This window comes from Anastrepha ludens, chromosome 6 (genome assembly GCF_028408465.1).
Source record: "Anastrepha ludens isolate Willacy chromosome 6, idAnaLude1.1, whole genome shotgun sequence".
Classification (NCBI taxonomy): Eukaryota; Metazoa; Arthropoda; class Insecta; order Diptera; family Tephritidae; genus Anastrepha; species Anastrepha ludens.
Window position 1 is genome coordinate 18631222 of NC_071502.1, and position 19196 is coordinate 18650417.

Below are 19196 nucleotides of genomic sequence, written 5' to 3' on the forward strand. Positions count from 1 at the left end.
ATGGGAGACTCCCAATCCAGTTTTACAAACGCATTGGGTACATGCGAAGCTCTCCTATGTGTTAATGGATTAATTGAAAATTACAAAGATGCGCACAAGGGTACTTTCCTCTCTTGAATGGATTATAAAAAGTCTCCACCCCTGTACAACTTGACAAGCTATTTAAATATACTACAGTCACGAAAAAGATGTCCGCTGAAAATAAAATCTCTATTAGAACCAAACCGCTGAAGTTAGAGTAAACAATGAAAATACGAGTGAAATCGAAATATTAAAAGGATGCATTTTGCCACTCATTCTGTTTAATATGTGCTCAGAAGTGATTTTTCAAGAATCTCCCTGCATCGCACGGTTTGAATATTAAAAACATCCAGTATTCTGGAGATACGACACTTTTTACAGACAATATGGAATATCTACAAATACTATTACATAAAACTGGCAAATACAGTATTAAATATGACCTTAATGTAGGGCTGCGTGCAGAAAAAATTCGTATAATAATTTAACTTAATCAATTCAAGGTGAAGGCTTAGACAGAGTTTCCAAATTCAGATACTTTGGAGGTTAAATTAATGAGCCAAGGGACTGCACTGAAATAATTAGAATACGAATAAAAATGGTCATCATTCTGCAACTATGAAAAAGTACTCTGCAGGCATGAAATCAAATTAAGAATTCTGTTCATTTTTTCTGCCAATTCACGACTGGTCTGGCGACTGTGAGTGGCGACTGGCGACTCAAAAGTGATTTGAGACACTCTTCATCAAATTAGGAAGGCCTACCGCTGCGAGACGACAAAAGTCGACATTTTTGAACTTCACAAATCATTTCCGCACTGTAAAAACATCTACGACACCTTCTCCAAACACGTCGCATATGTTCGGGGCTACTTCGGCAGCGTTTTGACTTCGATGAAAAGCAGGAAGAGCAAAGAAGAGCAAATGTCAAAAATATTGATTTTTGCCTCCTGGCTATTGCATTTCTAAGCCTTAAAATTTATAACAAATTAGATAACTCAAAAATAAAATTAAAATAGTTTTGTGAAGCAGAAAGTGTTCAATCCAATGAATATTTACCCTTTGCCAAACAGCAAACAATTGATAGTAAAAGAAGATAGAAAAACGCTATGAACTTATTCCCCAACCCAATAAATATACATATATACCTTTTTGTACGATCGCTTGCGGTCGGAAACTGAGCTTGCAAATAAAAAACAATAACAAGAATAAGAAAACCTAAATAGACATTCAAATAAAAACAAATACTTCCTTAATAGCTCCACTACCAGCTTGTTTCATATCATTTCAACATCGGCCAACCCTTATGGGCGAACTCTGGTAGAAGGGCGATTTTGTGTGTTTGCATTTCAGCTTTCACAGCCAAAATCTGAGTGGTAGGTAATAAATGATGTCAGCGCAAAATCGAATATGAACTGTTCCGATCTATATCCGTTTCTTACTACATAGTTGGGAGACTCTCCTCATTTGTTTCCAGCGAGGTTCAGATATCTTTTGGTAGTATTTATGTGCGCTGTTTGCAGAAAACACAAATGTTCTTTCCCAACCCTATCCCTATCTAACACCCAAATACCTCATACTAACACGCTTAGAATACTCTAATTTTTGATAAGAAACTCACTTATAAAGACCACTGTAAGTACATTAGAAAAAGTTTAATATCGACACTTAACATTGTAAAGTACATTACATCTAAACACAGTTATATTCATATGTTGACGCTTGTATATACACAAAGGCACTGATGTTATCAAAGATTGACTTTGGACTGGCGATCTACGGACCCTGGACTAAGAAACATCTTGCACTGATTCAAACGCCTTATCATGCAGCAGTTAGAAGAAGCATTCGAGGATTTCCCACTTCACCTCTCAAAGCGGTGTTAACCGAAGCAGGCGTGCCCAGCTTTCAAGACAGAATGTTGCTTATACCAACGATTCTCCAAAGCAATAATACTCACATGTTGGCCTTAATCAACTCAGCAAGACAAAAGCGAAATTTGACAAAAAAACCGTCAGTGATCATGCAATGCTTAATGCTCATCAAACATCTCATCATAATATCGATACCAAAACTCATCAACCATCACTCTCACCCTCAGGGGCAGAGCCATAAGGCTTCATTTATATGCAAAATGTTCAAATACCAAAAAAATAACACTAACAATAATATATAGAAATATTTAACGAATGCGCTGAACCTTACAAGTCAGAATGGGAATTTATACAATATATACCGACGGCTCCAAATCAGATACCCACACGAGGTTTGCAGTCACAAGCGATCAGAATACCACCATAAAAGTTGGCGCTTTGCCACAGTACTGCTCTATATACACAGCAGAGTCAGCGGCACTGTATGAAGCGGTTTCCTTCGTCTCGCGATCAGTTAAAAATCGTGAAAATCAGACAGTAAATCGGCAATAGAGGCTCTTCTAAGCTCGAGGAATAATTCAATCCTCATAGAAAATATTCGCGATATCCTACATCGCTGCAAAAGCACAATAAAAATTATGTGGGTTCCGGGTCACGCTGGTATCCGAGGCAATCACCTAGCAGACGAGCGGGCTAAAGAAGCAGCCAGTGAACCCCTGGAATTGTTTACGTATATTACAACGAAGGATATTCGTAAGCATGTGGCAAAATACTTCGCTGCTAAACATAATACAGAGTGCAGAAACTACCAATACCATTACAAAGAACATAACACTATTGGTTTGTAGCCTAACTACCCACCAAATTGTTTATGCGGAGACTTAAGAACATTTACTCGCCTTAGAATAGGTGACACTTTAAAAACACATTGCCATCTTTTAAATGGTTGCGACAGTCCGAACTGCTCACAGTGTAACTCAAGCTCCCTAACTGTTATTCACATTCTAGATGAATATCCTGGCTTGGACCGATTTAGAAAAATTTTATTCGGAAACCTTCAACCATCCAACCTTCTTAAAGCTACCACCTATGGAAACATCAGTGTCATTAACAAATTTCTTAAACTATGTAATATTACAGACATTTAGATATACACTGCTGGTCTTAGGTTAGACGCACCATCGTTTTTTTTAAACAAAATCAATTATTTATTATCATGCTTGTTCTAATTGTCCAAAATGCTTTTCTTATCAAAGTGCGAATCTTGTTCGAAAAAAAAATGCTGACAGCTGGTTGATTTGCGAAAAAATAACTGTACATTCGGAGATTATAGAAATTTCTATGGCAATCACACGTGTTTTCGGTTGGTCGTTGAATTAGACGCAGCTTAAATTTCTAAAAGTGTAAACTTTCGTATTGAAAAATATCAAAAATAAACAAATAAAGTGTTTTCGAGCTACATTTGAAGAAAAAAATGGGAAAAGCTGCTGTTATGAGCTTATTGGAAGGTCAAAAAGTAGTCTTTCTTCACTCGCAAGGACTGTCCAATCGGAACATTGCCAAACAAATAAATCGCCGCTCCAGAGCTGTTGACAGATATTTGAAGGATCCAGAGGCATATGGAAATAACTTCAAAGGGGGGAAAAAGGCACTATCAAAACAAGCAGTATTGCTTATTGCTTTGTATTGTTAGAATTGCTTCGAATTCGACTAAATCTGCTGCTAAGATAAAGGAATTGGCTGGAGTAAAAGCAAGCCTATCAACTGTTCAGCGTACGATCAGAAATGCACAACACCTGAAGCGTCTAAAAATCAAGAAAAACCCCCCTTTGAATGCAATACGCGAAGAAAACCGGCTTTAATTCGCGAAAGAATACATGACGTGGACTGTCCAATCTGACACTCGACTAAATGATTGGCGTTTAGTTGTATATACTAATGAAAAACGTTTTAATTTAGATGACCCTGATGGATTTCAATATTTTTATGATGATTTGCGGAAAAATGAGCTATATTTAAGTCGCCACCATAGCCGAGAAGAGGGAATAATGGTGTGGGGTGCTATCACGTTTTATGGAACAATTGACTTGATTTTTATCGATCAAAAGATGAACGGCGATCGCTTCAAAACATTGTTGGATTCCGTATTTCCAAAATTAAAATATCTCTTTGGGCCAATTCCTTGGATTTTTCAACAAGACAATGCTCCTATTCATAACTCTCGAGTAGTAAAATCTTTTATTTCGAGTCAAAACGTTAATACCATGACCTGGCCACCTTATTCTCCAGACCTTAACGTAATTGAAAATGTTTGGGGCTGGCTAACACGGAAGGTATACGAAGGAGGAAAGCAATACGAAGATAAGGAAACATTAACTGCAGATATTAAACGTGCTTGGAGCGAGATTTCCTTGAACTACATAGATTCTTTGTATCATTCTATGAAGGACCGGATTTATGAAGTTATTACTAACAAAGGAGGCAGTACTCATTACTGAAATTATTATTTTTTTTTTCAAATGAATCAAATAGTAGTTTAAGTTAAAATCCAAATAATTTTCGTATAAAAATTAAAAAGCCAAAGTGCGTCTATTCTAATGACCAAGAAAAATTCGCCTTATTTTTAGTAGCTTTAAGAAAATGTTTGAAAATCACAATTTTGTTAAATATGTATAGTCATTTGAATACTATATTTAAAGTATCATTAAATAAGAAATGTTTTTGCATTTCAACTTCTTTTCTATCGTCCTTTAATAAATAAATATGAAGCAAAGTTATATGCAACTAAACGTGCGTCTAACCTAAGACCAGCAGTGTATTTCCATAGACACAAGGTATTATTATAATATTAGTTTGTAAACCAATTTTATATATAACGTGAGCCGAAGGCCTTAGCAGCCAGTGCTTATTATCTCAGTGTATCAACTAATTATAGCTGGTTCCCTTGTAAATAAATAAATAAATAAATATGTGCGCTGTTTTGCAAGTAAGAAACAAGAAATGTACCACTTTTGTATTTTAGACAGATAAAAAGCAGAATATGCAGACAAACTTAATTACTTTATTCCATGCAAGGGTTAATATGTGCTTATGTATGCATGTGTTGGAATGCAGTACACACAGAAAGATAAATTCAGATTGGTATTATATCAGCTTTGCTGCTCGTATAAATACATCTGGAAGTGTTGAACTTAACACCGCAACATGACAACAACAATCAAATGCATTTACTTATCAACAGTTGGAAAGGGAAATATGCAAACGACACATTTGTTTGCAAATATTTTATTTAAAATGATGAGAAATATCAGATATAAGACGTGTACACAGTTGCAAGGCGAATGAATATGGTGTAGTTGTATTTCACCATTTCTTTGCAGAGTGAGTCTTCTTGTGACTTAAGTGAAGTTTTTAAGGTGGTTAAATTTCAAGGGCCGAAGTTGAATGTGAACCACACACACGTCAAAGACACCGTTGGACTTCTTTCTTTGTGGTTATTTGAAAGAAACAGTGTACATCGATAAACCAGCAACAATTCAAGAGCTAAAGGATGAGATAATTCGGCACATTAACATTAACGGCATAGAACCTCAATTATGGCTCAGCGTCATCGAAAATTTGGACCATCGGATGGAGGTGTGTCGCTCAACATTTGGCCGATATTTTATTCTATGCATAATTGAGCCATACCAATATTATCTTAGTAAAGAAAAACGACAATAATTTCCTAAAAAAATTGTATTTGATTCAAAATCAACATCGGCCCTTAAAACTTAACTACCCTTTAGATAAGGAACTATTTGCATTTGGTGGTCTTTGGAGGTGCGCCGCCGAGGCCGCGGTAGCTAATTGGCCAATATCTTGTTTCATACGTAATTGAGCCATACTAGTATTATCATAGTAGAGAGAAGTGACACTAATTTCCTAAAAAAATTCTGTTTTATTCAAAATCAACACCGGCCCTTGAAACTTAACCACCCTTTAGATTCACCACCAAATACGCATAACAGTACTTTTGCTGTATACACACAACTTCAGTCTTTTGGCAGCGCACAGTTTTCATTTACAAAAATTTCCATATCGGATTTGTAAGATTTCCTTAAATGCATAGCTTTGTAGATATTTCCATCGCTTTAATATGTGTGCTTGTGTTAAATTCAAAGTTATTCATGTTCTCTCACTTGCAATCAGATATGCGCCTGCATACATACATACAGACATGCACAAAGCCATGTATGAAATTTCGGTCATTGTGCGCTGCTGGCTGTGTGTTTTTGTGAAGTGCCCTTTAGAGAAAACAAGAATTTATGTGACACGAATTAACGTTTAGTGATTCTGTGCTTGCTTTTGGGTAATTCGACAATTAGAGCTAACAAACGAGGCATTTGCCTCAGGCAACCGACCGCTTGTGATTTAATGCAATTCGCCAGCAATTTAATCGAATCTAAATGCTTCAAGCAGAATTTGTCTAATCGAATCTGCTGCAAACGATTTACTCTGTATATCACTGACTTGCTGTCTAATACATTTTTCACAATACATATTTTTTAAAATTATTTTTATAAATTAATTTATGCTTGCAAGAAACGTAAAATTATCGGCCTCTCTCGAAAGAATTTTATGAGGCAGTAAATGCTCAACAACTCAGCGAGAAAGGCGTTCCAAAATAAATGAGAATTTTTAGTATCTTAAAGCTTGCACTACATTACACTAGTCAAGTAAACATGAGAAATGCTGCACTCCGATTTTAATGTTTTTCACAAATTAAAAAAAAAAAAAAAAAATCCTAAAAAATGTGCACAAATTTTGAACTTTTCTGTTATTCGTATAAATTAAAAAAAAAAGATTTCAAAATTTTATGAAAAATGTTGAACAGAAAATCAAATTTGAAAAAAAAAAATTTCTTAACATATTGAAAAAAAAAATGTATTAAAATTTAAAAAAAAAAATGTTTAATTTGATCGAAAAATCTTTTTCCGTTGAACATTTTTGGAAGAATTTCAAAATTTTTCGAAAACAAATTCTTGTTTTATTTTTGAAAACAAAAACTGTTTTCTTTTCAACATTTTTGGAAAATTTTTAGGAAAAAACAAAAAACATTCCCATAAATTTAAAAATTTTTTTTTTTTACTTCGCAAACAATTTTCTTTTCTGTTCAACATTTTTGGAAAATTTTTAGAAAAAAATTTCAAAATTTTTTTTTTAGTATGAAAGATTTTTTTTTCTGTTGAACATTTTTGGAAAATTTGGAGGGGGCAAAAACTCCTAAACAACTAGGAAAAAAAATTCTAAAAATTAAAAAACTAATTGTTTTATTTGTACGAATTTTTTTTCTGTTCAACATTTTTGGAAAATTTTTAGGAAAGAAAAGTTTACTAAAAATTGTGAAATAATTTTTTTTTTTTTTGTAAAAAATTATTTTCTGATAAACATTTTTGGAAAGCTTTTAGAAAAACTTTCTAAATTTTTTTTAGTTTGTCAGATTTTTTTTGCTGTTCATCATTTTTGAATAATTTTTAGGAATAACATTTTTAAATTTTTTTAATATGTACCTACAAATTTTCTTGTTTGTTCAACATTTTTGCAAAATTTTTAGAAGAAACAAGAAAATCTTAAAAATTGAAAAAAATGTTTTTTTCTAAAACTGCACGTTTGTTTTTTCTTCAACATTTTTGGAAAATTTGGAGGAGGAAAAAAATAACTAAGAAAAAAAGTGCTAAAAATTTAAAAAAAAAAAATGTTTTATTTGTACGAATTTTTTTTCTGTTCAACATTTTTGGAAAATTTTTAGGGAAAAAAAGTTTGTTAAAAATTTTGAAACAATTTTTTTTTATTTGTAAAAAAATTATTTTCTGATAAACCTTATTGGAAAGCTTTTAGAAAAAATTTCTAAATGTTTTTTAGTTTCTAAGATATCTTTTGCTGTTCATCATTTTTGTATAATTTTTAGGAGAAAGTTTCTAAATTTTTTTTTAATTTGTACGTAATTGTTTTGTTTGTTCAACATTTTTGCCACATTTTTAGGAAAAACCAGTAAATTTTAAAAATTGAAAAAAAAAATTTTTTCTTGATCTGGATTGGAAAATTTTTAGGAAAAAATTTCAAATTTCTGGAACATTTTTAGGGAAAAATTTCAAAATTTTTGGAAAATTTCTTTGTTTTTAATATGAACGAAATGTTTTTTTCACGTTCAAAATTTTTGGAAAAGAATTTTAGTTCCAAAATTTTTAAAGCACACAACATTCTTTCCCTTTAATTTGAACGAAAGTTGTTTTTCTGTTCAATATTTTGGAGAACAAACTCTTATTTTATTGTTGAACAAAAAAATTTGTATTCTGTTTTTGTGGGAAAATTTTTAGGAAAAAAAATTTTTTTTTATTTAAAATTTTTTTTTAATTTTTATGAAATTTTTTTCTTTTAATTAGAAATAAATAAAGTTTTTGCTTTCACATTTTCGGAAAACTTTTAGAAAAAAATTTCTTTTTCATTTTATAAAAATATTGCTTTGTTGTTGAACATTTTTGGAAAATTTCTTTGTTTTTTAATTTGAACGAAATTTTTTCTTCCGTTCAGCATTTTTGGAAAAATTTAAACATTTTTAGAAAAGAATATTTCTTTTATTTTGAACGAAAATTTTTTTTTCTTTTCAACATTTCTGGAAATGTTTTAGGAATTTTTTTTCTTTTTTGTTCAGCATTTGTGAAAAACATCCAACATCTAATACAGACATCAAAGGACATCATTTTTTCATGTTTGTCTGTATATTTTATCTGAAAAAAAATTATCAAAATTGTAAAAAAACTGAAGGCAAACTAAAAAGCTTCGTACCGAAATCAAATCATCAAACCTAAATATTATTCAATTATTTCGGAATACTTTCTATTAAGTCTACTGTGTTTATAAACCATGTGTGTTATGACCATGCCCAGAATACTTGGATCACTTGACATTCAATCGCTCTTCTGCGGATTTGTTATTATGTTGCGCACTGCTCTTTCGTATTCATTTTTTTTATATTATTATTGACCTTTTCCAAAAATCAAAAGTCCATTTTTAATACTCTTAATACTTCTATCATCAATACTTTATGCTTCATACATCATATTCGTCAATACTACAATTCTTAAATAATTGTTTACAGTCATCTACCACAAGTAAATGAAGCAAAAAAGTTGATTGTATTTGTGTCACAATCTTACGAAATATCTATCTTAATTTATGGTTAGTTTATTCATTTTAGTATTTGTAAGCCGATTCGATTAAAAATTTATACAGAATTCACCACAATCACCAAAGCAAAGCCAAAAATTCTACCAACTTTGCAGATTACCATTCCATGGAATGGATTACTACTCTAAGGTGAAAGTTAGGTGGGGCGTATGATGAATATGAAATTTAGTATTTGCTTGAAATATGTATGTAATAACTACTTTGCCATTGCTGTGGAAATTAAAGAACTGTACGCCAGGTAATCTTAGAAGTTCAATAAAGAGCAGTGCAGTGGTAAACATGAAATTCACATTCCGCATACAAGTAATTGAGCAAAGATTTGTGTGAGATTTAAACTCAGAAATTCTATGGAAAATCTGTAGAAAATCTTCTGGCAAATTAAATACTGCAATAGTGCTTGGCAGTTAAATTGGTTATTAAAGAAACGAAACCATATTTTATTCACAAATAAATTTTACTTCTATGAATTTGAATATAAAATCCAAATATTTCTTCAATTCATAAATATCAGTTTTGTACGCTTGACAGCACGCAAATGGATTTGGCCTTAGGCTGCCGAAGAATGACCTTGCAAAGGATTAATTTGTGTGTCAATCGAATATGTAGAACAATATTTTGCATAAATTGTAAAACTAAGTAATCTTAGATTACTCGTTTCCATGAAAATGTTTACTCGTTATTTACATGCAAATAAATTTGTATCAATTTATGTACAGGTATATATAAAAAGTGTGCTTACTCCGCACAACACTGAATCTTCTCCCAATACTGCAGAAACAGAACAGCGATTTATTAAAAATTTCTCAAAAGTTGAAATTAAAGAAGCGATCAAAAGGCTTAAGCTTAAGAAATCACTCTGTTGCGACCCCATTATTTGAGAAATGTTTAAGTGGCTCCCAGAGAAAGGAATCTCTTTCCTGACTTGCATTTAAGATGCTGTTCTTTTAACAGGTTTTTTTGCTCCCCAATGGAAAGTTGCCCAAGTGAAAATGATTTCTAAACCAGAGAAAAGTGCTAACAAAACGAAATCATGTCACCAGATCAGTTTGCTGCCTATCACCTCTGATATAATGGCAACTCTCGTCCTCAAAAGATTGCTGCCAGTAGAAAAATGATTTCCAAATCAGCAATTCGGCTTTTGAAAAATCATATTACAATCGAACAAATTCACAAGCTTATATCATAAATTGCATTCACATTGCATTTGAACTTAAAAATTACTACACGGCTGATTGCCTCGATATATCTCAAGCATTCAATCGCCTATGGCATGATGACCTACTTTGTAAATTTAATTTTATATTTTATTTACATTGAATGATATCGCAGAAGTCGATATTTCTTTGTTAAGTAAGAAGAAGAACAGTCTGAATGTTGTGAAAGCTCAGCTGGTGTTCCTCAAGACAGTGTAATGGGTCCCATTCTATACCTGCCTTACATACATGACTCACCAGTGTCCAACGAAGCAATTGTTGGCCAATTTGTAGACGATACGGCGCTGCTCGTAACAGACACACTTCCGCAATTGGCCTTACTCAAACTCTAAAAAATCCTTTAATAAGATAACTCAATGGCTTCAAGATTGGCGCATTAATCCAAACGTAATAAAGTCTACCCACAGTACGTTCTCTCTCAAACGTGGAACCTGCCCTCCTGTTAAATTCATAAACATGCACCTCGACAGCAAGGTCAAGTGGAAAACTCATATCTTTACAAAACGCAAAAACCTGTCAATGATGGGCAGAAATCTACACTGGTTACTTAACTTAAAATCTCAATTCCCACTTGAGAGTAAGCTTTTACTACTTTTCAATCAGGATCTGTGGGACTTCTCCAAAGATTCCAAATGAAAGTTCCATTCTACGTCTCTCTCTCTCCCTCTTAGTTTCACCGCCTGTGGTGGATCATATCTTCATCAACAATCCTCCTCCAATTCAGTCTCCCGCTTGCCTCATTTCTCCAATTACGAACGTTCATCGTTTTTAAGTCTTCTTCTACGTCATCAAGCCATCTCTTTCTTGGTCGGCCTCTTTTTCTTTCTCCAATTGGAAGTCTCTTCTACGTCACAAGCAAACAAATTAACCGACATCTTGAAACCTCTACTGTTTGTTCTAACTCAATGAGTTTGCATTAAAACTTCGCACATTTTCGCACTGAATTTTAGAAAAATTGTGAGCATGAAGTTATGAAGAAAAATTCAAGTTTCAGATAGCTCGAAAATCGCCTTTATTTTTGAGAATTCTAATTATTATATGTAAATCCTTTGCTGCCGATACTCGGAATTTTCCTGCCTACTCATAAATCAAAATATGGAGCATTTGTCACCTAGATGACAATGCATAGCACCGTCGGACAAAAAACCTAACAAGAACATCAGGCCCCAAGGAAATATAACGCCAAAAAGTAGGCACCAAAAATATATTTCCTACAAGTTAGCACCAACAAACAAGCGCCGAAAAGTATGCAGTGTTATTTCTCACTAAAAATTAGCAACTACAAGGAAAAACTCGGGAAAAATTGTCTAAAACGTATCTAAGATATATCGATGGTTTTCGAGAAAAGCGACACAACTCAAAATTAACTCAAATTCGGAGTTTTGTCGTTAAAAGCAAAAATCAACTACAGAGTTTATATATTTTTATCTGGAAAAGCGCCATAAGCGAATCTTGAAGCAATTCTGAGAGATGGCGTTAGTGTCGTTTTGTCAGGTGATCGAATTGGCGCGTCACTTATCTAGAAAACTGACCCAACTCAGTATTTTGTATTTTTGAATTATGTCACTTTTCTCGAAAACCATCGATATATAGGGTATACCTCTCTCGCTCCTTTTCCTCTACGTTATATCTTGTTTCTCTCTTTCGCGCGGAACAAAAATGCCTCAAACGTTGCATGGCCTTTTACTCTCCATTCTCGCTCGTCCATCGACGCCTAAGAAGTTTGACTTCAAAAAGTTATAAAGTTAAAAAAAATAGTAAAATATAAATTTGTAGTCTAAGCTTCGTGGCACCGCTAAATATAAATCCGGTATAAAAATAATAAAATGCGTGAATGTATTTTACTTTTCAATAGAAAAAATTCCGTGATTTAACTTCTCGTATACACATAAAATATGTGGACTATTATTTTTAAATATTTACAAGATTTATTGATTTTTAACATTTTAAATCGGAAAAGAACCTTGATGATTTGTTTACAAATAAAATAAAAAATATAAATAAAGGCAAAGTAAAAAGGAAGTAGAAGATTCCTTAATTAAGGGGGTGTTCTGGGCTAGAAATTTCAAAAAATCGATTTTTTTTTTGGATATTTTTGAAGGTCTAAGCTTTTTGCGTATTTTCAAAGTTATTAATTTTTTATTTATTTATTCAAAGAGTAACAATTATAAATAACTATTCCACTTAAAGAGCTAAAGCACTGGCTACTATGGCCTCTGGCCTTCAAATATATGCCCTTCAACGGATTTTCAAAATTCGAATTATCTTATGATCTAAGTTATTCTATTGGAATTGTTGCTCAAACTTCGAACGCGATTTTCTCAAAACTATTTTTTTGAGATGGTCGTCATGATATCTCAAGTTCTACTTGACCGATCGCTTTGGAGTTTGATAAGAAGGCAGGCCCGGATTTTGAAAAATTTAAGTTTGAAGTATTTTTAAAAAATTTTAAAAGGTATAAACAAGGGGGTAAAAGAATTTTTTTTTTCAAGTTGACGCCATTTTGTTATTTTTTTTATTTTTATTTTGATTTGGCGTAATCCGATAGCGACATCCTAGCTAATGAAGAATTGTTTTAATTTGTTGGTTTTAGATTACTACAAGGATTGGAATCATGTCAACCATGGATCACCGTCTTTTATGTCCACTCCGCCGGCCTGTAATTCCTTAATTTTTTTTTTTTTTTTTCTTTTATAGATTTATTTTATATACTTTACCAATATTAATAAAAACCATAAAAAAAATGGATGGTAAAAATGTTTTTAATTTTTTTTTATCTTACAATAGTTTTAAAAATACCTAAAATTAAGGCATCTAGACCAGAGTACCCCCTTAACAAATTTTCACCGCTAGACTTTCTGCAGAGCCCAAAGCATTTCTGTTTTTTCATAATACTTCCGAATAGTTGTAGAAAAATTATGCTACTTTGAACAAACTTCCATTCATAAGCAGTAGTTTTAAGTGGGAGCACTCAGCTACAGCTGCAGTGTGCAAATTTAGGATTTGACAACGAGCCTTAACGTTCGCATTGCAGTAATTTTTTTAGTTTATATACAATATATTTTTTAGATTACTACACTCGTGCAGCAAATCAGCGATATTTTCTCAGATCAGATTTGTAAATTTTTTTCAGAAAACCAGTCGATTTTCCTGCAGTGTGCATATATACCTATCTACGTATATATTTAATTTCATCTCTCATAGCTGATTTCTACATGGCATGGCATTTGTTAAGCGAGCGACAAATGACTGCAAGCATTGGGAGATTGAAGTATGCAGAATTAAGTGCGTAGCATACTTATAGGAGCGACTAAATGGAGCTGTTGCATAATTTAATCGAAACGTTTATACTGAGCTCCAGAGCTCTAGAGGTTGTTAGGAGTGCACACATGCATGCATGCACACATACACCCAAGCATGGTGTGTGCGTGTGTGATTGACAGGCCGCAAGTGGCGACCGACGGCATTGCAGCAAATTAAGTTGCACGCATACGACTGGTACAAGAAAAAAACGAAGGCTACACTGTATACAGTGACTTTCGAGCGATGAATTTGAAAGAAAATATAGCCAGTAGATGAATATAGAAAAAAAAATGTATTTGTAAATATTATAATCTGCGTTTGAAGTTAAAGGTTTTTTAAAATTGGAATGGCTGCTCGCTGCTGCTGGTAGCTTTTGAATGCAAAAATAGTGAAATTTCTGTGGCAATAATAAATTCTCACTTTTATCTTTTACTTCAACATTTCCCGCGTTTTGTTTATAAATAACGAAAATTCTTCGCTTTGCGCGCTTAAATTACATCCCGCAAGCATAACAAATCTTTCGCACATTTCGTGTGAAATAAATCTCAATGAGCGCATGCACGTGCATGTTTGTCACCATAAAACCAACACAATCGAGTTGTACCTGTGTAAGTACAAGTGTATGTGGATACCCAGTAACCAAAGTGGCAAAGAGTCGTGCTGCAGCTATGTAGACAATCAGGTAAATGCATGCCCAGTAAACAACAATTAGACTTTGTGCAAATTTTACTTTTATAAAAACTTTGTGACAAATTGGAAAAGAACTTTAAAAGAGAAGCCACCGATAAGTAAAATAACAAGCAAAAATGGACAATGCATAAAAAAATGTGAAAAAAATTTGGATACCATAAATAATTGCTGTCAAGGATCTGCACCAACCTTCAATCGCTCTGCATATATAGGGTTTTTCAATAAGGGAGGGTAGGTGTTGAAATGGAGTAAAATGGCGTTTGCTGTGTGGCACGTAGCGCCGTCCTGCTGGAACTACATGTCGTCAAGGTCCATATGGTTCAATATGGGCCATAAGAAATTCGAAGGGCCACCACGTCTACCGAAAAAAGGGCGCAATGCGCGTAATGTTTGCGTTAATGAACACTCACTTTGATAATATAGTTTTATCATTTGAACGTGCTGTTCAATCGTGTAACTTGTCATGATGATTTGGCATAAACCACTGAATAATAAAAAAAAGATTTGACAGATGTCACTAAAACAAAATGGCTGCCACAAGGCGCCAAAATCGACGCGTGCCAATTGAAAACCCCTATAGTAGTAGTATTACCAGGTTGTTCAATAAGTTTCGCGGTTCGTTAAGTGAGGCCATTGCTACTAGTCTAATTTTTTTTCCTATCTTGGTAAGCTCTTCATATGAACATGGGTGAAGTTTCATTTCAGACCGTGAATTCATTCTTTGTCCACAAACCATTTTCTGCAATGGAAAAAATCAAGTATCACGCAGTGATTGAATTTTTATTTTTAGAAGGTTTAAAAGCAACGGATTTTTATGAACGAATGTTGAAAGTGCGTAAGGACTTTTCGCCATCAATTAGTACAATATAAAGATGGGTTCCTGAATTTAAAGGTGGTCGTACAAGCTCTGAAGACAATTCACTTCAAGGGCGTCCAAAACCAGCAGTAGCACCAGAAAACTAAGAAGAAATACAGGATATCGAATTGGAAAATCATCGAATGGCTCAAAAAGATTTAGTTCTAGCCATAGACGAGATGACCCACTTGGGTAGTGTAAGCGTATTTTTACTGAAGTATTGGGTTGAAGAAAGTTGTGCACAATGCGGCTGAATGCCGCATTCGCTAATGATGGAACAAAACCCAGTCGATTGCGACTGAGCGAGGTAAGGTTTTTGTTCTCACTGTATGAGTCTTCCTTAGTATTGACCATGACTACTATGGCATGGACGGCACAGGGCTTATTGCTTGGCGCAATGCAGAGGATTTCTCCAACTCTACAGCTTCTACTAAGCCGAGGCCGTTAGTGCGTGATGAAGCATCGGATACTGCGCGAGGTGACCCTGCTACTTAACTCAGTAAGATCCCTTGCTGTCAGATGACAAATACAGTGATTATTGAGTTTAAACAGAACAGTACGGATCTAGACTTGAACTGTCGATAACGGCTTTCTCTTCAACAGTGGCTCCCTTGAAGAATATAAATAGGGCCACTCCACAAATGGAAAAATGAGTAGGAACCAGGATTTCTCTGCACGGGGTATCGACACTTGTGGTAATCCTCCCGCTGGTTCTCCAGCGGCTTGGGCATCGAATGTGCAGGCCCAAAACTCATTCAGCACCAAAATGACCAGTGTTGAAAATCAGGGTCCTGGAGGAAGCAAGCTACTGGTTGAGGATGAACACCTATTGCAAACCGGTGCAAATCCTTTAGCTGATCCTGAGGAGGCTGCACCAACTCATTTACGTCTCAGTGCTCTGACGCTTTCTTCTACGGACGGAAGTAATGTGGTTAATTTCGATGCAAAACCGAAAAGTATCATTGCACTAACGGCTATAAAGAAAGCGTCCGATTCGGGTGGCAATTTGAAGGACGCAAACGTGGTTATGACGCGGGTAACTCCTGTGCTCCATGTCTCCATGACCGAGAAAACCAAATTGGTTCCGGTCCTAGAACCAATTTCGGCGACTGATGGGACTACAGTAAACCGGAGTTCACGCTCGGAAATTACCAGTGCACCAATGGACACAGAACCAGATGCCAGCTCCAGGAGCAAATCTGTCGAATAGGCAGAAGAAGCGACAAAGGCAGAGGAACGCGAAGAAGGCAAGGTCTGGGTTGAACTCGTGCAGAGGAGCCAAGTGCTTTTTGAGAGAGCCAAACAGAAAAATAGCGACCTTTCTCCTAAAACTCAGCAGAAAGCACCTGAGAGTACTGGTGGGTGTAATCACAGGGCACAACGTCCGTGGTCAGCATATGGCTACCATGGAGATCGTCGACAGCCCCATATGCTTATACTGTCTTGAAAATGACAACACTGCAGGGAATTTTCTCTGAAGCTGTCCGGCGTTTTTCAGAATCATACTTAGGATATTGGGTTGCGATATACTGAGAATGGATATAGTTCCGACTCTCCCTCTTCTGGATCCCTTAAGATTCATCAATGAATCCAAGAAATTTGTGGAAGAGTGACCTCAAACTAATTTATCCGTGTTCCACCCACATTTTATATTTCCTATCTCTATTCTTTCTACTGAATTCTATCCGGGTGTAGTACAATGGTCTCCTCACTGAATGCTTTCACTTATGAAACTCCCCACGAATCAATAAATTCTGACTATTAGAGTAACCTTTAAGTAAAAAAACGTTTATAACTTTTTTACAATTTTTTTATACAATAAGTACCCATTAGTCCTACGTATTTTCTTTCGAGAGGGAATAGTGGATGAATATATAGGTACTCGTAGAGGGCGTTGTACCAATAAATAAACCCTCCTCGGCGCAACATGCTAATACTAAGGCAAAATTCACAGAAGTCGCCTTACACTCGCTCGTCGGGTTGGTGAGAGTCTGCCTTGGCTGCTTCGGTGGGCAATGAAAACGCCTTCAACAGTATAAATGCAAACGCTGCAGTAGATTCTAGTAGTAGTAGTAGATTTTAAAGTCGAAGCAAACGTTGTTGCTCTGATAGAAGCTATACTCGTCATACTTATACACACTTATGTTCTGCTTGCCTTCCACCAAATACATAAATAAATATCATTTCATATTTTACCATAATTTTCATTTTAATCAACTGTTTTTCTCCAACCTTCTCAGAATTTAGTCAAAATACGGAAGAAAACAAAAAAAAAAAACAAAAAAAAAACTTTTTTCAGAAGTCAAACCAAGCGATTCAGTGATTTTTTTTGCTCCTGTGGGTAGCTCACTGCACATCAAAGCCAACAAAAAACTTAAGATATTATAAATATATATATAAAAATGTGGCGCATTTGCCACGTGACCCATACAAATGCCTGATAATACATTGGGGTCTGGCCTGATGCGGGTGCGTAACTAAATGTTTTAAAAGAGGTATCCAACGAAGGGCTAGGGCGATGTGTTCTCGGCAAATAAATGAAACTATGGATATGTAAAAAATATTTATTCTTCATACTCAACTTACCAATGACATTAAATGTGTATGAAAGCGACATCTTTGGTTCGGTATTAATTTGGCATTCGTAGATGCCAGAATCGCGTGGTTGTGGATATTTTATTTGTAGTGTCCAGTTACCCGAGTTTTCAGGGCGTATGACCTAAGCGAAAGATAAAAGTGGTGTGAAATGAGTAGATTAAAAAAGATTGAAAGATATTTCAGTTCGCTCAAATAGCTGCTAAATAATATTTCTGTATTCTACTTAGATTGAAAGGATGCATGCATAGTTACGAACTTTATTAAGGGGAGATTTTCACAGGCACCTAGAAGATCTATTGCGCCTCCGTCAACGCAAGAAACCAAAACAGAAAACAAAAAAAAAAATCTATAGAGCCTTGTACATAGATGCAGTTGGAACAAGTTCTATTCCTAGTGACAGTTAGACAAATGGTTGAGAAACTTCCCATATAACCACAAATTCTCATTTTCATTCATCATAGCATCACAGTTCGGGAGGAACTATTGCTTGCGCTATAGTTCACCGCCACGTCACTCGAATGACGACAGATATGGCCATATGTCATCTCTCCATCGTTTTCTAATATATATTCTTTTGGATTTGTTTCGAAGATTCAACTGTGACAATATTGCGATGCTATTCGGTCTTTGATTTTACATTTTGATTTAAATGAAGTCTTCGGTTATTAGAATATAAAATTGAGAATCCGAATTAAAGCAAATACAATCGATTTGAGTAGTTCTGAAAAAGGGGTATGGCACTTATTCTTCTTCTTCTTAATTGGCGCAATAACCGCTTACGCGATTTTGGCGGATATGCAACTTATAGTGTTGCAAAAAAGTCTGAAATCGATGTTTGATTGCAAAATAATTGGCTCAACTTTAGGGGCTGAAACTGTTTCAGTCAATGTAATGCACAGATGTCCATAAGGAAGTCACCACTTCTGTGATCTTTATGAATATACATACTGACCATCTTACTGTCATTGTGTCAGGCAAATTTGGAGGTACAATTTCGAGCATCAGGAAGCAAGCGCTGATCCTCATGTCGTAGAGGTGTCGTGCTGAAGGATTACCGATAAATTCTAACAAGACAACTACTGTTCCTTTTACAAGCAAATTATAGTTGAACCTTGGAACGATAATTGTGGAATAGTTCCTACTATAAGCTACTCCAACGAAGTAAAATATCTTGGGGTTGTCTTAGATAAACGTCTAAATTGGACCTCCGCCCTCGAAGTGGTGATAGAAAAAACTACTAGAGCCATGTCGGCCTATCAAAACCTTTATGGCAGAACATGGTTTTCAAACTCTGAAATGTTTCATCGCATTTACATATTGCTGAAAATACCGATCATCACCTATGCCTCCCGTTTTTGATGGCCAAAAACCACCTGGCAATTTAAAAAATAAGCCTAGGTAGGTGAAATGG

General features: G+C 34.7%; 1 protein-coding gene across 1 annotated transcript in view; it reads right to left on the minus strand.

The window, feature by feature from the left end:
- Positions 1–18811, minus strand: part of LOC128865717 (uncharacterized) — a 109239-nt gene extending 90428 nt beyond the window's left edge. Inside the window, exons 1-2 of the mRNA XM_054106000.1 lie at positions 18746–18811; positions 17774–17906 (exon numbers count right to left, since the gene is read on the minus strand). Coding sequence (XP_053961975.1) covers positions 17774–17906; positions 18746–18811 — 199 coding nt within the window. The remainder of the gene's footprint in view (positions 1–17773; positions 17907–18745) is intronic.
- Between the last annotated feature and the right edge of the window lie 385 nt (positions 18812–19196).